This window comes from Delphinapterus leucas, chromosome 12 (assembly GCF_059928025.1).
Source record: "Delphinapterus leucas isolate spDelLeu-1000000601 "Yukka" chromosome 12, BTC_Dleu_Yukka2, whole genome shotgun sequence".
Classification (NCBI taxonomy): domain Eukaryota; kingdom Metazoa; phylum Chordata; class Mammalia; order Artiodactyla; family Monodontidae; genus Delphinapterus; species Delphinapterus leucas.
The window spans coordinates 67,693,219-67,718,395 of record NC_143140.1 but is presented as its reverse complement, the minus strand read 5'-3'; the positions used below and the strand labels follow the sequence as shown (position 1 = coordinate 67,718,395).

The window sequence follows — 25,177 nt, the reverse complement described above, 5'->3', positions numbered from 1 at the left end:
GCCTTGGAGAGGGAGAGTATATACCGCACTCACCTAGGGCAAAATCAGGTTGAAACAATGAAGATGTTTCATGCTTCGTTGAATATGCTAAGTGTCACTGCTCTTGGAATAACCGTCTTGCTGAAAAATTGACACACTTTTCCTTCTGGTATGTCTTTGCCTAAATTGTTCCTCCCTGTGCAAGATTAACTAATACCATCTGTGAATAGTCTTGGCCCTCACTCTCAGCCTGGGCTTGAATCTGCCTGATTCTTTTCTGTGCCTCTTTTCAAAGGTGCAGGAATACAAGAGCTGCCCCCCCCCCCCCGCCCCCGCCCGCAACGCCCCCAGCTAAGCGCCAAACACTGTCAGAGCTCCGGTTCCCAAGCCTGGAAATCCTTTGCTTCCAGCTCTGCATCTGAAGGCAAAAAAACAATCCTCCGGAGATTCGGCCCTCCCACTGCCTGTGATAGGCTGCTTGGAATAGCAAGAGCCTGTGTCACCGAAAAGGGCAAAGCTTTCGGAAATAGAAACAAAGTTGGTCACAAATCACATTGGCTTTCCCCGAAGTTTTTTTTTCACCTTTCTTTAGCATGCGACCATGGGGAAAGTGACCGCTCGTGTCAGTGGGGGAAGTCAGGGTGGTTTAGTGCCCAGGGAACGGCTGTAACTTCTACGTGACCATGGTACCTGTTGAAAACTCAGAGGGCCCCAGTCTGCTGAAACCGAAGGGGCCAGCAGCCGAGACTGATGGCAGCGACAGAGACAGCGGCGGCCGGCATCCTCCCTGGGCGAGAGGTAAAGCGAGGCTGCAGGGCTCGGGGACAGCGAGAGGAACGAGCTGGGCGCGTGTCTCACTCTGTGTGTATGTGTGTGTGTGTGTGTGTGCGCACGTGAGCGTGCTAGGTGCCTGGAGACGAGGGGACAGGATCTACTGGGAGGAGTGACAAGGAGCTCTGATGTGAAGGTTGAAGTCCCACTACTCATAAGCAGGGTGCCCTCCGCCGCGTTGACGGTGTGATGTATAAATCTTTTTCATTTGGAGAAATTGACTGGCAAGATAATCACACGTGTAAACACACCCACACCCCCCCCCGCATACACACACTTTTTCATTTATTGTCACAAATGGATAATCTGTAACAATTGGACATTATAACCACCATTTCAAAAATCAGCATTTTAAGGAAGCTTCATAAAATTATTAGTTATATAATGAATAAATACAACTTTCTTTTTAAGTTCCCAGCATCTGTTTGTAATGAATTTGAGCATTATTTACAGCCTAAAACCTCTGCTTCGTTGCTCCTGCTTTCTTTAAAACTGGCCTTTCAGGCTGAGGTTTGTTTAATACTTTTCCTTCCGGAGGTGAAATTTGGAAAAGTTTTAATTCATTTCAGTTATCTTTGCTAAATCAAATGCCTTTCTTCACTCCCACATTTACAATTTTCACAAGCACATTGCACACTTTTAGTTGCCTTTTCCTATTCAGTTAGTTTGTTCTCAAAGGAATAGGAACTAATCGTAATATGAAATGAAATCAAACACAAATAATGCCCTTCTTCCCACCGCTTCCCTCAGCTCTGCTCCCTCTAATCATATAATACACTCCCACGCCATATATTGGAATTTCATGCATAACCAAAAACACTAAATGATATGAAAGGCATTTTACCTTTCACCTTGGGATGGATCTGTGTACTTATGTTTGCACGGCGGGTTTGATGTTCCTGGAATTGAATCCACAACCCCTCTCAAGGAGGAACGGAGCGGCCCCTCCTTGGGAACTGAGACCCTTTCCTTATCCCCTGCCCTCTCCCTGCTCAGCCTTCCCTTGCTTCCATCCTTCTAGTCAAGAATGAATATCTGGGGTCACCTTACACTATGCCTCAGCCCTCTCTTCAGCAGAGCTGTCCCTTTGTCTAAGTGTGATCTTTGGGTCCTAAGTCTAAGAGGAGACAAAAGAAACTTGTATTCAGGGGTAAAGAGAAAGAGTGGCAAAGTTCCTCTCTCTGAATTTCGGCAAGATTGAGCTCTAGGGTGAGCTGAGGTGGTGATATTGACAAAAGGGTTAACTAGATGGAGTCACTGATAAATGTCACAAAGAAGATGAAAAGGAATTTGTCCTGGAGGGGCCTCCATAGTAACAATAAAAAATGGACTATTTAGTTTTGATATGTCTTTGAAAGCACAGCGTACTACTCTTAATAGGTTAAATTGCCCAAGTTCACAGTGATCCCAAAGGAAGGTAACATGTATGTGTGCTTGTAAAGGTTGAATACACACACAAAATTCAATTTATAGTGCAACTGTTTATGCCATTGAAAAGAAATGATAAATGAACAAATACCATAAATTATCATTTACATTTAATTTTAAACGAACCTTTATCGTGTAGAAGAGGAAACCTAAATGTTTTTCTTAAATCCTTAATTAATACAGCTTTGATGGGTGCTGTATGTCATTTATATTTAGACAAATACAAACCTTTTATTATTACTTTTGTAAGTTTTCATAAATTGTCTTAAACTTTCTTGGTACCCAAAGGCAATTATACAGATCTATGTGTATAATGAATCCATAGTACGGACTTGCTCTATGGTTTTGACAAGTTACTTCACCTCTCCAACTGGGATTGTATTTTTGTATGATTTACGAAGATGTTGAGGTTTAATGAAATATTTGACAAATACTCCTTTCAACTTCTTTATATTTTAAACTTCCATAGTTTCATCCAGGAAATTCTGAGTATTTAAAACATGCTTAAATCATCCTACTTCTCCTGCATTTGAAGGTAGCAAGTTGTTCTATATTCCTAGATGAAAAAATTAACGTGCAAAGAGGAATGAGTTATACAACCCAGGACAAGGTCATTAAAACATTTGAGATATTGAAAAATGAAACAAAACAAAAACCTTAATCTCTTTGATTGTACCCCCTTAATGCTATTGTGGGTAATGAAAAGTGTTGGCAGGTTGGCAGGTTTTAGAGGCTAACCCCTCTAAACTGGAAAGAATGCTCTGTTTCAGTGGCTAGAAGCTAATGAATTTAAATTCATTTTCAAAAAGCTATGGCTCAAAGTGGGTATATTTTTAGTAAACCTTTCAGTGTTCATTGACACGTTATAATTGACCTTGTAGGGCAGGTTGAGCTCAATTTTAAATCTCGCTACCTCGAGCCAACAACAGATATAGGTGAGGTGAGGAACATGGACTGCTGGGGCATCTTACACAAGGAGAGCATGAGTCCAGAAGATGTGTGGTTGGCCCACGTTCACGCGGTGGCTGATCAAAGCTGACCCTGGTGACCTGTGGCCCAGGGGGCCTGCTCCTTCATCTCAGGAGCTGGGTCTCCCAGGCTCTTCTAATTCATGATTCAAACAACTGGCTAGGAGGAGGGTTTCTTTAAGTCCCCCATTACCCCACCAGCGCTGCATTTTCCTCTCAGATCTGCCCAAAAGGTCAGAAACCAAGAACAATATTCACCGTATGAGTGTCGATTCTCCGCGCTGCAGATCCAGCTGCCGAAAGCAGTGGAACCCAGATCGCTAGAACTAGACTCCGAACCAGCTGAAAGGGCTGCACTTCATCCCCTCCAAGACCCTTCTAAACCTGAGATGCCACACTCTGAGATTTAAGAAATGCACACTTCTGCTAATGAGGTGAATACCCTATGGCAGTTGTTCTCAAACTTGTTTAAAGCTGTGAACTCCTTTTTGCAAATGGAAGCTGAGTAGGTGGTCAGTATGTTAAGACAAGTAAACATGGCGCCTCTTTAGTGGAAAGGGGAGAGGTGGAGAAAGAAGGACCTGCAGCCTGACTGCTTCCCTGCTCCTCTCTCATCCCTTGTGGCCCTGAGCCGGCTCCTGGGTCAGCATCACATTAGCAAACCTCAGGTCCATCACCACTCCGGTTATGCAGGCCATGTTTTTGAGGTTGGGGCATATTTACTGTGCTCCTGCTGTGAGCCTTGGGCTCTCAGGATTAGCCTAAAACAGACCCTCTTGAATTGAGTCAGGTCTGGCTTTCTCAGGCTTCCTCAGGCAGCCCAAGGGGAAGTCTACTTGTAAGACAGACTGAGGAGACTTTGGGGAACAAACATCACAGGGGAAGAGAAGGTCAGACTGACCAGCTTGACCTGTTAACAGAGCTTTGGCTGTGAGACCAACAGACTGGTCACATTGGGAAGACCCAGGCCTTGGCCATTCTCATTTTTCCAGGCTTTCCATATATTAAAAAGTGACATCTGAAACTAATATAATATTGTAAATCAGGTATACCTTAAAAAAAAAAGCAGAGATAAAATTTTTAATAAAATCTATACAGTATTAAGTATCAAAAGAAAAAGTGACAAAACGCTTGACAAAAATTGTGTCCTTAAAAACATGTGTATTTAACAAATTGATGGCAATTACAGCAGCAAAAAAAAATGTTGTGTAGCTTGATATTCCCAAGGAAATGACAGAATTTATAGACACTTGAATTTATGAGGGACAATAGATTTTTTTTGACTGGAAATAAGACCAGATTTAAAGATAACCATCTCCCCTTTCTCGTCAGTCAGCTTATCTCTGGGGCTGTACATTTAACCTCACTTGGAAATCATACCAAAAGTCTAAATTTGAGGCTTTTTGTGACAGTGAGGCATGGGCAAATGGCTTCTCTGGGATCTCAGAAGGGAGAGGCTCTAAATAAACATGGCGGGAGCTGTTTCACCGCCAACTCTGGGTGGTGTTTGGCTCGCGCAGCAGGTCTCTTTTCCCCTCTAATATCACATCACAGAGAGAGCAGAGAGATTGCCGCTTGCCACAAACCACCTCTAGGCTGCTGCAGCAAAAGGCATGTATTGTGAGTGCCTGTGTTGTCAGGGCCTGGCAGACAAGGCCAGGCCAAGGAGCCACCAACAGTGCCATTGACCCAGAGGGCCTGAAATTACCCAGCAAACACCAGCATGCCTGAACAGGTTTTATAGCCAATGACTCTTCCGATAGGTCAGTGCCTCTGTCCAGTTGTTAAATATTTTAAACATTACCCTTCTGTCCGGTAACATTGCCAGCAGGACCTGAGTGGCTGCGTTCTTAGGAAAGAGACTGGTGGTAGCTGGTAGGACCCTCCTGTGATCCCTCAGGTACGTTTTTTGTGAATTCTCAAGGAGGTACTTTTCAGTGGTCTAGACCTTGTAGAAGCTGATAAAAACAGAACTCAAAATACAATGAGTCCACCCTGGAACTGCCTGCGGAAACTCCAGTGTACGCGTATGTATCTGAGGTGAACCTTAAGATGCAGGTTTTCATTGCTGTCGATGTGTGGTATGGTATTTTTCATTCAAGAATACTTAGTTCTTGAACCTGGCTTCATCGCCTCATCTCACTAGGAGGAACTGAAGTATAATACTGTTTAGCCTCAGGGTTCAAAAAGTTCTAAAAGCTCCAAACAGGCCTGCATGGGTGTAGAATTAGCTTTGGGCTTTTAAAGGTTTGAAGCAGCTTTTTATTCAGGTTGTATGAGCAAGAACTGGCTTTATAAGATTCTTAAATTGAACGGAGTCGGGACTCCCAAGTTCAACTTTTTTCTCATGAAGTCTTCCCCAAGAGGATGAGTTAGCGAATAAAATAAGGCAATGAGGGCTTCCCTGGTGGTGCAGTGGTTGAGAGTCCGCCTGCCGACGCAGGGGACACGATTTCGTGCCCCGGTCCGGGAGGATCCCACATGCCGCGGAGCGGCTGCGCCCGTGAGCCATGGCCCCTGAGCCTGTGCGTCCGGAGCCTGTGCTCTGCAAGGGGAGAGGCCACAGCAGTGAGAGAACCGCGTACCGCAAAAAAAAAGGCAACGAAAGCCACGTGAAAGTACACCAAGTCACGGTGGTAAGAAAGGAGAAAAGCTGAAATGTGCTTCTTCCCAAGGAGCTATTTGACCAAATACCAAATGAGGATAATTTCCCATCCCATCTTCCCTCAAAAAGTACCCAATCTCTGGGACTTCCCTGGTGGTCCAGTGGTTAGGACTCTGCGCTTTCACTGCTCAGGGCCCGAGCTCAGTCCCTGGTCAGGAAACTAAGATCCCACAAGCTGTGCGGAACAGCCACACACACAAAAAAAAAGGCACAGAACCTGAAATCCCTCCAAGTATTTCCCAGCTGAAATGTTAAGCCAAATATATTACTTCCATAGTAAATCATAAATTCACATGAGTTTTGTTTCTATTTTATTTTGTTCTGTTTTGGCTCCTTGGTATCACTTTTCTTCCTGCATCGCAGCACATTCATTTATGCCTCTGCAAAATGGCTATGCTTCAGTGATATACTAATTTTTCTATACAATTTAGGTAGAAGTAGTAAGACTAAAATAATTTATCACATTATTCTCATTTTAGGAGTTTTCATTCTTTTTGAGCATGACTCACTTTATACTGTTGTACCAAAATATCAGGGAGAAAAGCAGTCCTTTGTCTGACTTACAGGAGTATTTTTTTTTCCCTTAAGTAAATCAAGGGTTATTAAACTTTAAACTGGTAAATTGTGCTTCCCTTGGAAGTAATTGTTTCTCAAAAACATTCATGACACAGGTCTGCCTGGCATTACTAGGCTCTGGGGCTGTTAGCTACAACCATATTATTTTATTTATATTATTATTTTTTATAATGTATTGCTCCTGCATACACCTGTTTCCCACACTTTATGAAATTTGGGAGCCACGTGCAATGCTAATTTAGATATGACATCTCAGCCTCAGATGTGCAAGGTTTTTTAAGAATAGGGGAGGGAATTCCCTGGCAGTGCAGTGGTTAAGACTCCACCCTTCCACTGCAGGGACAAGGGTTCGATCCCTGGTCAGGGAACTCAAAATCCTGCATGCCGCGTGACGTGGCCAAAAAACAAAAATAAAATAAATAAAATAAAATAGAGAAGTGAAGAAAAAAGAATAGGGGAAAAAGTTGTAATTTTAATCAGTTGGTATCGTGAAAGAACATCCCTAAGCTAATGCATATTTCATTTCTGTTGGGACACAAAATTGTGGAAAGCCCAAGGCAAAATCACAGGAAGAGTTTTTAATGATATAAGCCCAATTGTGTAGGTATTGCCAAAAACAAAGGAATTCAAGAATTTATGAAAAGGCAGAATTGTTATGCTGGAAGCAAGGTATCACTTTACTTCCTTTGCTATCAGTAAGAGACTGTTTCAAAGTTCTACTTCAGTGTTATGGAGATTTTCCCCCATAGACTCAGACTAAACAGATCTTTGTTGAATGATTTTTGTGGGCAACCCAATGAGGTAATATTATCCCCCAGTTCACAGATAAGGAAACTGAGGCTAAGAGAGCAACAGTTAGCATTTACCAAGCACTTACCAGCATGCACCAGCCACTCATCTATCTCATTTATTCTCATAGCAACTTTATGAGTTATGTAATATTATCTTTATTTTAGGAATGAGGATGCAGAGGAACAGAAAAATTAAGGGACATGTCAGGGTCTAGCTGGTAACTAACCAGACGCTCTGATTCCAGATTGTACCTTCAGCATTAAGCCAAGGTACCTCTGGGAGAGAAGCAAAGTGACTTGCTCCATGTAGCATGGATAATAGCCCAGAGATCCAAACCTCAGTATCCTAAATCCAAGCCAGGGTTTTGCCCACTTGAATGATAATACCATCCAGCACCAATGTTTCTACTTCCTGGTCTGTTCCATGATCTGATCTGTGAATTTGGGTACCCAGTATACGCCTTTCAGAACTTTTTTGCATTCTGTTTTAGCTATTCTCTAATTTTCCATGTGACATGTCTTCTTCTATAAGATTATAAATTCCCAGATAAAATATATATTCTTGTACTTATCAGAGCTCTGAGCTAACTGCAAGTGTTTAGAAAGTACTGTGTAGCTCATAAGAGGGAGGAATTATGCCTTTTCTTCTGTATTTCCATTAGGGATCACATGCAAATGGCACAAGTACAGCCATCTTGTAACCTAGGAAATGTGTCAGCGCTGTGATTGGATTGACCACCGTGCTGACTGCACTGTCCATATAGTTGAAACTGTTTGCCATCTGTGTCCAAGACAGTGCTGCCATGGAGTACATGCTTAATTGTTAAATCAGTGAGTGAGTGAAGAAGTGTTTGTTGAGCTGAACTAAAGAGCATTTAATTCTGCAATACTTATTGACCACCTACTGTGTGAGAGGTACAGTGCTGGATACTTCACAGTAAAAAAAAAAAAAAAGATATCTAAGACATTATCCAGGTCCATAAGTTTTACCAACTCATCAGAGACATAAGAGTCTAAATAATGAGAAGACAATCATTTAGCAAATATTGAGTGTCTCCTAGAAATCAGACATGATGCTAGACCCTGGGTCCAATGGTGAACCAGTGACATTCATGCGATGCAAATACTTACTAACAATTGGTGATGAGAGAGAAGAGATCAGGAAACCTACAAGGGAGGAGGTGGTCAGACACATAATGCCACAGTAGTGCACAGGGGGCAGCTCAGCCAGTTTTTGAAGGATCCTGGAAGACACTATGGCTAAGCTGAGTCAAGAAAGTATCACTAAGGCCAATAGATTTACAGAGAGAATTCTAAGCAGAGAAGATAGCTTGTATACAAGCTATGTACAAGCACATTCAGGGAACTATGAATATTTTTATCTGATAAAAGCACAGAGTTCAAAGCAGGAGAAAGAGGGTTATGAAAACATCTGAAGGTGTAAGTAGGGACCATGTTATGAAACCTTTGTGTGATAAGTATCGTGAGAGGAGGAATTCTTCGGAAGAGATCCTACTGGTTTATAGAAATCAAGAAAAGTTTCTGAAAGTGATGATAGTGGTGAAAGAATTAGGGAGTCTTGGAAAGCTCCACCTGCATGGCTGTAAATCCTTCAGCTCTATGGGATCACCATTCTTTTAATATTTAAACAAAAGTAGCTCCAGCCCCCATAACGTTAACTCCACACGCCCTCCACCTTGCTCAAACCCTGCCCTTGCTCTTCTGCCCTCACCCATCCTCAAACACACCCAGTACACCTTAGGAGTCTTGTGGTTTCTGATCACTTTTTTTTTTTTTTTTTTTTTTTTTTTTTTGCGGTATGCGGGCCTCTCGCTGCTGTGGCCTCTCCCGTTGCGGAGCACAGACTCCGGACGCGCAGACCCAGCTGCCATGGCTCATGGCCCCAGCCGCTCCATGGCATGTGGGATCTTCCCGGACCGGGGCACGAGCCCGTGTCCCCTGCATCGGCAGGTGGACTCTCAACCACTGCACCACCAGGGAAGCCCTCTGATCACTTTTTGCACCAATTTCCTGTTTCCCCTGGATTTTTGCCCTTCAGTTCCTGCAGCTTGTCTTTTCTCTTGTCCCTGCTCCAATCCATGCGTGGATTACAGCCCTTTTCCTTCATATACTCAAATCCCATTCACACAAGTTCTTTGTCGATTCTTACTGACAATTTGAAGAGAGCTATAGTGCAATTAAATATTAGGTGGGCCCATTCATAAAATTCTCCTGTCAAATCCACCATAGGAAATTTCTTGTAAACCAACTTTTCTAAAAGCTACAGGCCTCTTGCACTATTGTTCTCTTGTCTTCATTCCCCATCCCCCAGAACTTGACAAGCTCTCCTGACCTTTTCTTTCATTTATCTTATTTCTGAGTTCTGTTGGCCATTCTTTCTTTTCTTTTTTTTTTTTTCGGTCCGGGGGCCTCTCACTGTTGTGGCCTCTCCTGTTGCGGAGCACAGGCTCTGGATGCGCAGGCTCAGCGGCCATGGCTCACAGGCCTAGCCGTTCCGCGGCATGTGGGATCTTCCCAGACCGGGGCATAAACCCATGTCCCCTGCATCGGCAGGCAGACTCTCAACCACTGCGCCACCAGGGAAGCCCTAGGCCATTCTTTCTTGACCTCTCTCTCTCTCACACACACACACACACACACACACACACACACACACACACACACGAAAATTCTTGCTTCTTGGCCTTTTCTCCTGTTCTCCCTCTCTCTCCCATAGCCCACCACTGTATTACCAACATGACCCACGGGCTTTCCCCTTGACCCTGAGGTGGCCGTCTAGGTATTCATTTTTAGTAAATAAAGTGCTCTTCCTAAGAACTTTACATCCACAGGCTTTACAATATTATTTTTTCTGCATTTCATTTCCTTAACTAAAGAATTTTTAAAGCACTGAGTGTGATTCTCAACCATTTTTGAGTACCTGGACTCCGTTTTTAAACTGAAAAACCTGGACTCCTTTATTTATTTATTTAAATTAATTAATTAATTAATTTTTATTTTTGGCTGCATTGGGTCTTCGTTGCTGCACGCGGGCTTTCTCTAGTTGCGGCAAGCGGGGCAGTGTGCGGGCTTCTCATTGCGGTGGCTTCTCTTGTTGCGGAGCACGGGCTCTAGGCATGCAGGCTTCAGCAGTTGTGGCACGTGGGTTCAGTAGTTGTGGCTCGTGGGCTCTAGAGCACAGGCTCAGTAGTTGTGGCGCACGGGCTTAGTTGCTCTGTGGCATGTGGGATCTTCCCAGACCAGGGCTCGAACCGGTGTCCCCTGCATTGGTAGGTGGATTCTTAACCACTGCGCCATCAGGGAAGTCCTAGACTCCTTTTTAAATAGAAAAACAACTTCAAATTCTCACATAATAGTTTTCACAGTTTTATATTTATTGATTAGAAAATATAGAATGACAGAAAGCTACTCTGCATTCACTCGCACTTTGAATTAAGACCTTTTTTTTCAGTCACATCTACATATGTATGAAATCTTCAAGTACAAATATGTATGTTACTATTTTTCCCAATGTTTAATGATCATTGATGGGATGAGGATCCTTTCTGAAGACTTTGCCAATTTTCAAAAGTCCCTCGCTCACCACAACTCACACACGCTGAAAATCTCTGGAGACATCAGAGGCCTCTGGGTAAAATGGCTGCTGGTTTGTTCTCCAGATTCACCCCCTCTTAACTATCTATTGAAAATCCCCTTGAAAAGATGAAAAGAGATGCAAAATTACAATAGAATTAAAGCCAGATATATTCATCAATGAGTTAGAACTTACCCCTAAATAAAATGCAAATATGGGCCTAATGTATAAACTAGGGCGGTAATATTTTAGCTCTCCACAAACTCTCACTCAGCACCCCTAATGAGAGAATTTTCATCAATCAAAGGATGACATCTCCACAGACTCCCCCGGAGCTGCTTTTTCGGAGGGTCAGAAGGTTTTGCTCCATAGTCCAATTCCTCCCACCCTATCCTGTCACCATCACTTCTCTTTCTATATCTCTTAAGGGCTACGATTTTCAAGATTTCAGCAACTCTGGTTGGCTCGTTGCATTCTAGAATGTGAAATCAGTGTTAAGAAGAGACAAAGTCCAAATGAGCCGCTGGAACGGTACATTCTAGAAGTTGTAATTTTGCATGTATTGTTTATGACAAGCAAAAAATGAGAGTCTGTTCATATTCAGGGGACCAAAAAGTGGAAGAAAAAAAATTCCTTTCTCAGTCCAGTGGGGTCACTCCAGAAAAATAACTTCCAGACATCAGAAATTTGGCTAGCAGCTGTGCACATCAACTGCTCCTTCAAGTCTAACTACAAGAGTTTCCAACTGCAACTGGGGTGGCTAGACTAAGGTGTGTCAGACACTGAAAACCCAACAGCTTTTCCAACTTCCTTCTTATTTCTTGGTCTTTCCCATCTGGCGAACTAGAAGATTCAGATACTCACTTAGTCTCTCTTGCAGCCAAGTTTGACTGTGGAACTCACTAGTTCTGGTCAACGAGACATTAGGGCAAGTCTTTGTAGGGGAGGAAAAAAGTTTTCCTCAACCTTTTTAGGGCCTGTGGCTGAGTCCGAAAATTAAACTGACAAAGACTAACAGAAAAGCATCCATATTTATTTAATATAAGTTTTATGTGACATGGAAACCTTCATAAGGAAATAAAGACCCAAAGACATGACTAAGCCTGAGTATTTTTATGCTAGATTTGATGAACAGTGGACAGTCATGAAAATATGACAGGTTAAGGAATATGAGGTAAGTGTAGTGAGCCAGGGGAAACTTAGCAAGGCTGTTTGTTTGAATTCTTCTTGGTGCCCCTTTGTCTTCTGAGATAAGGATGTTCTTTTCCTCTGGGTATAACAGAGAGCACCTCTCACATGAGGGTTTTATGACCTGCTTCGGGGGGAAGGGCAGGGGGAAGGCTAGAGCCACCTTCCTGTAACTGGCATTTTCTCAAATTCCTTCAGCTTAAAATATTCAATATGCCAAGGGGTTGTATTTTGGGGTAGCATGTCCTGAACCCCATCATCTTCCAAGGTGCTTCTGAAAAGTTCCTTCCCTGATAAAAGGAAAGATGCACATGGGGATAACCCCTTGCCCTAAGCCTTCTTCCATTGTCTGCTGCCTTTGAGTCTGGTTGTGAAAGCATCTAATATCTAGAGCTGTGACAGCCACCTTGCACGTATGGTGACAGATTGGGGACAAAAGCCAACCCTCTGAGGAGGCAGGAACAGAAGGATTCATAGAGTGTGAATCCTTGTAGACACCAAATTCAACTTGGTCTTCTCACAAAGTAAACAATAAATGCCCATGTTTTGGTTTTTGGTTTCCTGCCGTCAAAAATATCATAAATGATTTGGGGGCTGGGTAAAGAGAATGTGGCAATCTGGTTATTGTCAGGCACATTTTAAATACAAAGGCAAAGCATGCGTTTTAAGATTTCTCTTTACAGGAAACAAATACGCTTTGGACAGCATCTGATTTCTGTTCTCTATAATTTAAAAAAAGTGGACTCTGTGGAACAAAGAGATGCAGGACAACATCTGGTGATAAGAGTAAATTGAGGTGAAGATGGAACTTCAGCTGAGCATCAGAGCTGAGATCAGAGCTGCTAATAGACCTAATACGAGATGTGTAAAGTGTCAGAGTCTAAAACTGCGAGAGCAGAATTATTATCTGAAATCTGTGATGCGGAGGATAAATAAGAGAAGCTATTCTAGGATGTACATAAAAAGAACAATAAGATAGAGATGAGGAAATGAATATATTTAGCTAACATGTAAATAATTATTCCAGAACAAATGGGAAGGAAAACCCCCCAAAATACTAGAGGAAATCTTTTCTGAGTAGGAGAACTCAACCAGTAGCAAAAAAAATTTAGAAGAAACAAGTACTCTGACTTGTCCTGGTGAAAGTTTCAAATTGAAGGAAAGATGAAAGAGAGGAAGGAAAGAAAGAAAAGAATGAAAGTCCTACAAGGAATCAGGCAGAAAAGGAGTGTTAACAACAGAGCAAAATGCAGGGAAGTGCCCTTACGCCCCCTCTTTATACCTCCCCAGTCAACAGAATTTGGAGAAGATTAGTTTCAGAAAAGTGTGTCTGTGAAAGTACTACCTGGGGTTGGAAAAATAAAAGGAAAGAAAGTAAAGTTCCTACCTTTTTGTCCTAGAAAGCCCAAACAATAGTAGGTATAGAGGAAGGCCACATTTTCTGTTGTTCTGAGTTCCATTGCATGTTAAAGAGAGGGTGGGGGTACGGGGAGAGGTGGGGGGAGAGTGGTTAGATAAAGGATAGTGCCCAATATTTACCATCACAGGGAGCACCACACATGGTCCAAGGCCAAGAGGCAGCATCTGGAACTTTTGACAGCTGTTGGAAACATCATACCACAACACCACACTCTCCTCACACCCTCTGAACAAGGGAGCTATCTGATTAGGCCAGCGCTCTCCTTCCCGGGCATCCAATAGCCTCTGCAGAGCTCTGGCATCAGGTCCTGTGTGGACCCCCCATACAGACTCTACTCTCAAGGGACTCCCAATCTAAGCAGGAGACAGACTAATCCAGAGTGCTGTAAGGCCCTGGACACAAAGGCAGAAGAGAGAAGAGAGATGAATGCTAACCACAGAGAGGGAGTCTGGAAGATTTTGTAGACGGGAGATATTTGAGCCAGATCTTCAGAGACTCAGGTTTCCCTAGGCTGTGAAGGAGGGAGGCCAGATGTGCCACGTGCCGTAAATGAGGGACAACAGCATGAAGAGAAACACAAGTCTGGGAAAGGGCAGGCATTTTCCAAAAAAAAACCAGTGGTGCAGAAGGCCTGAGAATTGTGCCTGGAGACTGTTGTTGGGACCTGAAAACCTGGTCCCCAGAAAGGAGACTGCTAAACATGGAATCTGAGTGACTAGTGAACAAGCCTGTGCATGGGGCTGACATTAAATAAAATAACTATACGAGTGACAGTGGAACACTTTAGAGTCCCTGCAAATGCTGCCATATTAACTGGCTAATAACAGTGCTGAAAGCGCTATAGAAATACTGATTGCATGTTGTTCAGGTGCTAAGCATTTATGTAAATATAAAGTTCCAGGTGCTAACCCTTAAGTCATACTAGGTATTAACCTTAGTCTGTTGATCAACCATGGGGAAGAGAGGACCAAGGATTGGCATTTGCAGTGCTGTTACCATTCATTCATTTATTTATTCACTCAACAGATATTTATTGAGGATTGACCTTGTGCCAAAGACTAGAGGTAAGAATACAGATGTAAAGAAAGCAGGGTTTGGGGACTTCCTTGGTGGTGCAGTGGTTAAAACTCCATGTTCCCAATACAGGGGGCCTGGGTTCGATCCCTGGTCAGGGAACTAGATCCCACATGCATGCTGCAATTAAGAGTTCGCATGCCACAACTAAGGAGCCCTAGAGCTGCAACTAAGGAGCCCGCCTGCAGCAACTAAGACCCAGTGCAACCAAATAAATAAATAAAAATAATAAAAAAAAAGAAAGTGGGGTCTTGCCTTCAAGGTCTTTCTGTGTAAGAGGGGAAGACAAACAGGTCAATAAATGAGTGACAGAAGTATGCCTTCATACATCTGAAACCCTACATTCTGTGCACAGCAGGAGTGCAGAGGGGCTGGGGTGGGACAGCAGAAGGTGGCAGAGCAGGGTGGTCATCATGGGGGAGGTGGCACTTGAAATGACTCTTGAATGATGGGTTGGGATTAAAGGTATTCAGAGGGAAGGAGCAGAGAAAGAGGAGAACACAAATGCAATGCCATTTGGGGGCCACTGCAAGTTTTTCTCGAGCAAAACATGAAGTAGGAGGTCTTTGAAATATGTGAAGCCTTCACAGTTGGTCAAGCTGTATAATGACCTGGCTGCCTGCTGAAAAAAGACCTGTGTGTGCACGCTGCTTTCCAGTCTGTTGTAGGATTCAGTCCTCTGGCAAGCGTTTGCTGTGTGTCCATTATGTACCTACGCTAGAATAGGCACATGGGGGAGAAAGGAAAGAAGAAAGCGGGCAGAAACTCAAATATTGTGAAAAATGGAGTGTTTCATGTGCTTGCCTGTTAAAGTTGTGGCTCTGTCTGAGTCACCGTGAGCAGGAGACAACGCAGCTATTGTGAAAGCGGCTGCAGCCTCTTAGCCAGTGGGGCTTGCCTGTCCTTTGTGCCCTGGATGTGGGTCTCAGTGCTCATTTGCATAAAGCCTCTGAGCTGTGATCACATCTTCAATAGGAACAGTTTAACTTTATTATCTTACTAAGGAATTATCATCGCATCAAAAGGAACACGGCTGGTCTAACAAAGCAGCCGGACCCAGAGGGTAGGCATGACCCAGGAGCCTGTGGGTACCACTTGCAAGTTTCTAGATAGTTTCTACTTCTGTGATGTCCACAAAAGGCTGAGAATTCCCTATGGCATCTTTGGGGGGACACTGGGGTGGAAAGAAGGGCCCTCGTGGATCGAGACCATGAGCCAAACGGCCAGGAATGCTAAACTTCACCATGAACTTCAAGTGCGGACTGGCTTCAGGGCTGGATGTTTATTGAAAAGGCTCTAATTATGATTCCTCACCCTCCTCTCTCCTGTAGCGCTGGCTGCTTCTCCTCAGTCCACCCAGCTGCCCCAGACTCTGCCATTCGTGTTTAGGCAGACATTCTCTCTCTTTCCTCCCGTTCTCTGTCAGATTTCTTGGAAACGTCATCTCTACTTTCTGGCGTCCAGAGGATAGCATCCTGCTTCTATCATCATCAACCAAAAAGTAGACACAGAAAAGGAAAACCCACTCTATGTCTTTCTTCACTTTATTTATATGGTAAAATAGCAGCAGGAAAATTTCCCATGGTGGAAGTCCTAAGGTGTCACACGGTTGAGATCCTGGAAGCGCTAGGGTCTAGCCTTCCACACTGAATTAGAATTCCAAATCCTGAATGGGCAGCCTGAGGACTGTAATGGAACCTCAGCAGTAATAAACAGCAGTCATGAGATGAGTGGGGAAGCTAGTTTGGGTCAGTAGCCCTTAAAGCATATAATGGGAAGATATATCCTTCAAATAAAATTCAGTCAGTAAAGACCATAGCATACAACCTGTGTTGGTATCCTCCCCCCAACCTATGTGAGTATAGGGTCATAGAATGTCCTAGTGCAACTGTATAAGCTTTTGAAGGCAAATTGCCTAGATAGATATAGGTAGATAATACTGTGATATATAATTTTTAAAAACTTGTAATTTTGTAAAGAGAATTTTTTATTCATATGGAGACAATTTTATTATATCTCTAAAGAATTATACTCAGTGCTAGCTGCTGGGTCTCAAGAGGGTCTCATCCTGACAAACCAGGATGGTTTCCAGACCCTTTGCACACATCCCAGTCTGTCAGTGTCCTATGAACCCTGAATAAAAGAACTAGGCATATGAAGCTAAGTCCAGAAAGCAGAAGAAAAACCTGGATCTCTCTTCTGTGAGGGGATATTTCCCCAAGACCACAAGAAGCTGGCTTTGGAACTTGCACCCCTCCCCCCATCCCCTTTCCTCCTTAACGCACTGCCTCGACTCTCTCCAAAGTAGGATAATAGAGGGCTTCCCTGGTGGCGCAGTGGTTAAGAATCTGCCTGCCAATGCAGGGGACACGGGTTCGAGCCCTGGTCCGGGAGGATCTCACATGCTACGGAGCAACTAAGCCCGTGCGCCACAACTACTGAGCCTGCTCTCTAGAGCCCACGAGCCACAACTACTGAGCCCATGTGCCTAGATCCCGTGCTCCACAACAAGAGAAGCCACCGCAATGGGAAGCCCGTGCACCGCAACGAAGAATAGCCCCCGCTCACTGCAACTAGAGAAAGCCCGTTCACAGCAACAAAGAGCCAACATAGCCAAAAATAAATAAATTTATTTTTAAAAAGTAAAGTAGGATAATAGAGCATCAAAGGAAGGAACTCTTGTATCTCAAGGGGTCTTTCTTTTTCTAGGGAGGCACTATTTCCCATCCAACAAAACGGGGAAACTAAGGAAGGCTAAGGAGAAGGACAAGGTGGCAAAGACTGTCTTCTGCTACTCACACAGCTCTGGCATCTCTTCCCCCGTGTCCTTGACTCAGTACCCCATGCCGCCCTCTATCCCTCTAAATCTGCTTCTGGGGTGCCTCACTCAACCTGCCTCTCAAGTGCCTCATTCTCCTGAGTCACTTATTTCTCCAACCTGAATATTGGAGACCAACTGCCAGAGCACACACCCTAATCAGCACATCAAACTTAGGTGTAAAGAACGATGACAAGAAGAGATACGGAGCAATGTGATATTCTTATCCAAATGTGAGAATCTGACTCAGATCACCTGTGGTAGAAGAATTTGTTGTTGAGGATTTTAAGATCACGTGGGAAAAAAGAATATGTGGAAATTGAGAGCATGAAAGTACTTCAAAGTCATTTTGCATGTGAAAATTAAAAGAGTACATAAGAAATAATAGAAAATAGAGATATCACTAGAATGTTAAGTTTCTTGGGGAGCAAGAACCACATCTGTTTTGTTTCATTGTGATACATATAGAGAGATATCTGTACACATATATAGATATCTCCCAGTACCTAGGAAGATGCCTGCTGTGTAATGATGTTAAATATTTGTTTTCTGATTAGCTGGTTAAATTGTTGATGTAGTTTCAATGTAATGGTTTGTATTCGCAATGCTCATACATCAACTTTATTTTATTGTGGATTATTGCATTTTTATTTGCTCCTCCATCTAAATATTTGATGCTTTTTAAATTTTATTTTTGAAGCCTCCCATTTTCCACATGCCATCAGGATCCCAGAGATGTAAAATACCTTGGATACTTGTGGTGGGAAGCGATGTCAGATCACCTTTATCTGACCTGCTCCCTTCACCGAAGCTAAATGGCATTTTTAAACCACACCTCCTACTCCAGCAATGGCATAGCTGAACAGCCTTAGCTCAGCACACGTTTCTAGTCCATTTCACACACGTCTCATTCTGCTGCTTCTCCATCGCCTTTGCTTTTGCCTCCTCTTCTAAATGTTGGCATTCCCTAGGTCCTCGTCTTCGTCTTGCTTCTCTTGTTCCTCTATTCTGTCTCCCTAAGCGATCTCTCCCATCCCTGTGGCTGTAAATACCCAATACACGCTGCTGGATCCCAAATACATCTCTCCAGCCTTGACTTACCTCTTCAGTTCCAAATCCGTATTCTCAATCCACTACCTGATATTTTAATCGGAACACCTTACAGGTAAAACAAGTAAACCGTTTTAGCAAATCTAATATGGAACTTCTGATTTCCCCTTCTCCTTTCACCTCCGCCCATAGCCAGGTCCCTTCTGCTTCTTCCCTAGGTCCACCTGTGGCCCATATAGTACATAAGCCTGCATACCGGGTACTGAATATTGTAGAACCACCCAACAGACTGCTCAAACCAGGGAGCCATCTTGGGTTCTGACCCACTTCCTTACCCTCCAACACCAATTCACGGGCAAGTGTCATCGTTTTTACCTCCAAATTAACTCCTGAATCTGTCTGCTTGTCATCAGTTCCACTCCTCACACCCAAATGCAAGCTGGCACCATCTCTTGTCAAGACTAAGGCGACAAACTACCCCCTGCTACCGGTCTTGCCTTTTGACAACTAGTCTCCACACAGCAGCAAGAAGCTCAGGGTGTCTTCCCTCTTATGGGTCAGTGAACATGGACCCCACTGTATTGGGAATACAATAAAAAGTTGTCACTGTGACCTGCCAGGCCTTGCATGAAGTGTTCCCTTTCTACCTACCCACTTTCACTGATGCCCCCTCCCACCTCCCTCCCCAAGCTCATGCTGTGTACCCGTACATGACATGGTGTCCTGGCATCTCATAGCTCCTAAAACAGGGCGAGCGATTTTCTGTGCTCCGGCCTTGGAAACTAGTGCTTCCTGGACCTGTGATACTCTTCTCTAAGCCTTTGTCTTTTTGTTTTGTATCCTTTCTGTTATGACAAGTTACAGACATGTAACAAACACTTATGTACCTAGCACTGAAAATTAATGACTTTTAACATTTCACCATTTTCCCTCAGATGTTAACCCTACAAGAATGGAACAATATAAAGCCCCTTTTGTTCTTCCTCCCCCTGTCCCATGCCCCCTCCTCCTTCCTCAGAGTGAGTGATGGATGCTGTCGGGTCCTTTCCCTGCACCTACTTCTGCCTCCTTCTTTCTGACCCAGCCCTGAATTCATGGAGGCGCTCACATCCTGGCCTCCCCCAACACCCTCATGTGTTTCAGCAAAAGCCAGCAGTGGCACGATTGCGGCCAAGGAGACCGGAGGGCAGGTTTCCTGGAGGCTGTGCTTCATTTTGCCCCAGGATCCACGCTGGGAAGACGGGGGCCCTTCCGGAGGCTGCTTCGCTCTCTGTTCCGCCCTCAAGGGTTTGCCTTAGACAGTGGGACCCGAGGAGCCACGCTCTCTGAATTTCTCATCCAACACCAAGGCAGGGATGAAACCATGCTCTTGTTTGTTCAGTCCTCATCGTCTGTCATCTGCTTATCTCGCATATCTGTCTGCTCAAAACGAAAACCAACATCACATCACAAATAGAAATAACTTTCTAAATGTCTCCACCCCTCTCCTCCCCAAAAATGAAAGAAAAAGGATTTTTCCTTCTTTAATCATGTTTTGGTTAGTGTATTATTTGACTATGATTATATGTGTTTATACTCAGTGCTATGAAAAACGTACTTAGACAAGCTTAAGTCTCCATCAGACACAATTCAGAACTGACCTGTTTCTTCTCTCTGCTCGTAGGTTGCGGTATGTTTACTCTCCTGTCATCTGTCACGGCTGCTGTCAGCGGCTTCCTGGTGGGGTATGAACTTGGGCTCATCTCTGGGGCTCTTCTGCAGATAAGAACCTTGTTAGCCCTGACCTGCCACGAGCAGGAAATGGTTGTGAGCTCCCTCCTCATCGGGGCCCTACTGGCCTCTCTCATTGGAGGGGTCCTGATTGACAGGTGCGGAAGAAGGGCCGCCATCATCCTTTCATCCTGCCTCCTTGGACTTGGGAGCCTGGTCTTGATCATCAGTTTATCCTATGCGGCTCTCATAGCGGGACGCATTGCCATTGGGGTTTCCATTTCACTCTCTTCCATCGCCACGTGTGTCTACATCGCAGAAATTGCTCCCCAACACAAGAGAGGCCTTCTTGTGTCGCTGAACGAGCTGATGATTGTCATTGGCATCCTTTTTGCCTACATTTCAAACTACGCGTTTGCCAATGTTTCCCATGGCTGGAAATACATGTTCGGCCTTGTTATTCCCTTGGGAGTTTTGCAGGCGATTGCGATGTACTTTCTTCCTCCAAGTCCTCGGTTTCTGGTGATGAAGGGACACGAGGAAGCTGCTAGCAAGGTTCTCGGAAAGCTGAGAGCCATCTCCGATACAACGGAGGAACTCACTGTGATCAAATCGTCCCTGAAAGACGAATATCAGTACAGTTTTGGGGATCTGTTTCGTTCAAAGGACAACATGAGGACCCGAATCATGATAGGCTTAACACTGGTATTTTTTGTACAAATCACTGGTCAGCCAAACATATTATTCTATGCATCCACTGTTTTGAAGTCCGTTGGCTTCCAAAGCAACGAGGCAGCCAGCCTCGCCTCCACAGGGGTTGGGGTTGTCAAGGTCCTCAGCACCATCCCGGCCACCCTGCTTGTAGACCATGTCGGGAGCAAAACCCTCCTCTGCGTCGGCTCCTCTGTGATGGCAGCTTCGTTGGTAACCATGGGCATCGTGAATCTCAACATCCATATGAACTTTACCAATATCTGCAGAAACCATAGTCCTATCAACCAGTCTTTGGATGAGTCTGTGCTTTATGGACCAGGTAACCTGTCAGCCAGCAATGACACTCTTAGAGAATCCTTTAAAGGGATGGCTTCCCGCAGCAGAAGCTCACTAAGGCCCACGAGAAATGACCTGGATAAGAGAGGAGAAACGACCTTGGCATCCTTATCGAACGCTGGACTAAGCCAAACTGAATACCAGGTCATCACAGACCCTGCGGACGTCCCAGCTTTTTTGAAATGGCTGTCCTTGGCCAGCTTGCTTGTTTATGTTGCTGCATTTTCAATTGGTCTAGGACCAAGTAAGTATTTTATTTTTCATTCCTTCCCTCTCTCCCCTTATGAATGTTAGATATTATCGTTGACCCGTCAGAGCATCCTACTGCTATAGTACCTTATACATGGAACTACTAGAAGGAAGATGGGGATGATACTGGCCACCTGATGTTTCTGCTAATGAGGAAAGTATGGTTGGCTTATATCTGCCTTGTGAAATGCGCAGGGCTAGTATTCAACCAAGGATTAGCTTCCCATTATCTGTCACATGAGGATACTTTAATATCGGTTGATTAGGAATGAATCAGACCTTGAAAGATATTTGTTGCTCAAGAGAATATATTGTTGTATGAAAACAAAGTTGACTGGGACATTGTCTTCTATATCATTCTCTACTTTCTTCATAGGTGCAAGGAAAAAAAATTGTGTTTCGATTTTCTTAAAGACACAATAGTAGATGCATTCCAGTAATAAAGAAGAAGAAGGGAATTAAGAAGGAATTATTATGGGAAGGATAATGGATTATTGAAGTATATTTGATCACTAAAGTAACCTCCTGGGGCACTTTACTCTGTCTGTGAAACAAGAGAATGGGAGTCAATGCATTCCCGTTGAACATAGTACAAACAATCTACAGGGAGGTAGCTACAAGGTTGTTTTATTTGATATAGTCAGTCTATAGCAGTGACAAAGTTTAATCACTTTTCTTGAGCAAACTCGAGTTTGCTAGAATAGGTTGTTTGTTGCAGTTCTTTCATCTTTTAGCCTCACATCCAAAGTCTAAACCTCTCTGTAGGGGAGTTGTGAAGGCTCTTTTTTATGCCTCACTAGAAAATGATGTGCTTAAAAATCAAGGGTAGTCTCTCTCTCTACCACCCTCAACTCCTACCTGTCACCTCTCCCTCCCACTCTCATTCCTCTCCATCTCTCTCCCTTTCTTCCTCCTTCCTTTCCTCTCCTACAGAGTTGATATTGAAACTTTTGTTTACAATGATCAAGGAGCAGACAAATTTGCTCCCATAAAGGGAAATGCTGGAGGTTCAAGAATAATGAGAAGACATACGCTGTGTTGAGGGAGAAGGAATCTCATGAACACGTGCAGGTTTCTGGTGCCAGACGCTGGACAGTGTTTCTGGAGAGGGCTTGTCCTAGTGATCCACTCTTAACTCTTCATTCAAATGATATGTACCCAGTGACTAATTGTTTTAATAGCCAGGAACTATGCTCAATATTAGGGAAACAGTAATGAACAAGGCAGATACTGTCCCTGTCTTCAAGGAGATTTTGGTTGAATGGATTGAGCTATGCTCCTTGTGTCTGATTCTTTCTGGTCAGCAACCAGCAGGTTTGACCTGCTTAATCTCAGTTAATTAATAACTGGACTTGCACATGGCTGATATGGCCTCTCCTTCAACTCTGTTTCCTCATCTTTTAGTTTCTACTCCTACGTCTATGTGAGATCAGTCTCTAGATACTGATTCATTCAAATTCCATAGAGGGAATCTGATGTACACTGCTTTTTGCTGTGCCAGGTCATAAGGGATTGTTTTAGTCTAAGCAGCTATGGCTAGACTGGACTACATGATCTAAAGCACTGATGTCCAGAAGATGGCCCTTCCTTTCGCACTATGAGTAGACAGATTTCCCCATAAGGGGTTGTGCATGGGCAGATAGAGGAAATGCTACAATACCATCAACCTCTGCTCTCTCTGACCCATTCCTGGACCCTGACCCTGCTTCTTAAGACTGAAAATGATAAACATCATTAACGAATAGTTTCCTGGAAACAGGCTTCTACTATTCTTTCAAGATTCAATTATCTTGGGTGTGCACCTGTGAGACACTTGTTTTAATCACTTTGGGTTGCCATGGCTTAGAGAACAAACAGTTATTTCTCACAGTCTGAAGTCTGGGAAGTTCAAGATCAAGGTGCTAGGAGATTCAGTTCTTGGTAGGGCTCTCTTCCTGCTTTGTAGAGGCAGATTTTTTGCTGTATGGGACAGAGAGAGAGAGAGAGAGGGAGAGAGAGAGAGGAGAAAAGTGACTAGATCTTTTGTGTCTCTTCTCATAAGGGCACTAATTCCACCATGGAGGCTTCACCCTCATGACCTAATTACTTCCCAAAGGCCCCATCTCTAAATGTCATCACATTGGGTATTAGGGTTTCAACATATGAATTTTGGGGAGCCATAACATGCAGCAATAACAATACTTATGTGGCCATTCTGATACATAAAGTTAATGAAATTTGAGTAAGCATCTTTTAAAAATTGTTATTTTCAGAAACTCTTTAAAGCCTATTAGAAGAGCAAGATATGAGTGCTACCTTGTACCAAGGAATCAACTTAACCTTGTCTGTGAACCTTTCTATATCAATAAGGTTTGCTTACTCGATAAACTTCAGGTGGTATTTATTGTTCCATTGATTCCCTTTGCTGGCATCTTTTTTTTCCCTATATATTCATCATAAAACTAAAAGTATTTCTTTTTTGCATCAGTTTTCTTGATCCAATCTTTTGAAATGTCACAGATCAATTAAGAAAAGGATGCCCTCTTTGTTTTCATTCAGAGGATCTCTCAGGTTGGCAGAGGTTATGACATGACACACATTATAATATGAGAGACATTGATCTTAAACTTCCAGAGCCAACCTATTCATGGTAAGAGTCCTCCCGAGCTCATGATACTCTTCTTCTCTTTAATTTTTGGGTAACATTGAAAAGTACAGTAAATCCTCAGTCACTCACATACCATTTGATACTTTATTGTATTAGAGCAAGAGTTCCCCTTTTCAGGAAGCTCAATCTGATTCTGTAAAAAATTATTGGAGGCTATTTGTTATTTACCTTCTAGAATTCCTTAAATAGTATTCTATACTAATTTTTAAAAATACATAATTTAAGCTTTAGATTCAGCTAATATTTATTGGCACCTATTATGTCAAACACTGCTCTAGGAAGTTTTTACATATTTTGGAGTACTTCATTTTACCTTCACAACAAGCCTGGGAAGAAAAGTATTCACTAAATTTTATAAATGACGACACTGAATCTCAGAGAAGTTAAGCGACTTGCTCTCATGAAAACATCTCTTGTCTTCTGAAATGGCCAAGACAAGAATAGGCAGAACTGTGTTGGTCTTGATAGTAACTGTTAATTGTCAGTTCAGTCCTCTCCTTGAAGATATATTAGAAAAAACGAATGAATGAAAATAGTGTATTGTTGTCCATCACATGAGGCTATTAATGGGCCACTGCATTTTATGCAGGATAGAGACAATCTCTCTTTTTCTGAAGCTCTGCTAGCTAAGCGAGCATGAACAGTTTTTATAAGGCTGAGCTACAGGATAAAAGAGAAGGAAAATAATGATGAGAATGCAGAAGTTTTTGATGTGCATTTACTTGAATAACTAAACTTGATTAAGATAATGTTTAGTGTGTATATTGGTTGGAATTCAAGCTCAGCTATAATAAAGACCAAAATAACAGTGGCTTAAACAAGATAGTTTCTTTCTTTCTGTTAACAGCTGGAGCTGGGTAGTTCTGGGTGCTGTGGAGGCTTCCCCCAGGCACCAGAAGCCTATAGATAATGTCCCCAGACGACATGGTTTAATATTGGTTCCCAGTCTATCGTGATGCCTATTTAGAGATATTAAGATGAAGTTTAAAATTTCATCACCCGGGCTTTCCTGGTGGCGCAGTGGTTGAGAGTCCGCCTGCCGATGCAGGGGACGCGGGTTCGTGCCCCGGTCCGGGAAGATCCCACATGCCACGGAGCGGCTGGGCCCGTGAGCCATGGCCGCTGAGCCTGCGCGTCC

General features: G+C 43.4%; 1 protein-coding gene across 1 annotated transcript in view; it reads left to right on the top strand.

Moving 5' to 3' along the window:
• The first annotated feature begins 503 nt into the window (after window positions 1-503).
• The window catches only part of SLC2A12 (solute carrier family 2 member 12), a 58,909-nt gene continuing 34,235 nt past the window's right edge, over window positions 504-25,177 (top strand). Inside the window, exons 1-2 of the mRNA XM_022557038.2 lie at window positions 504-777; window positions 20,047-21,387. Of these exons, the coding sequence (XP_022412746.1) occupies window positions 663-777; window positions 20,047-21,387 (1,456 nt within the window). The 5' untranslated portion in view covers window positions 504-662. The remainder of the gene's footprint in view (window positions 778-20,046; window positions 21,388-25,177) is intronic.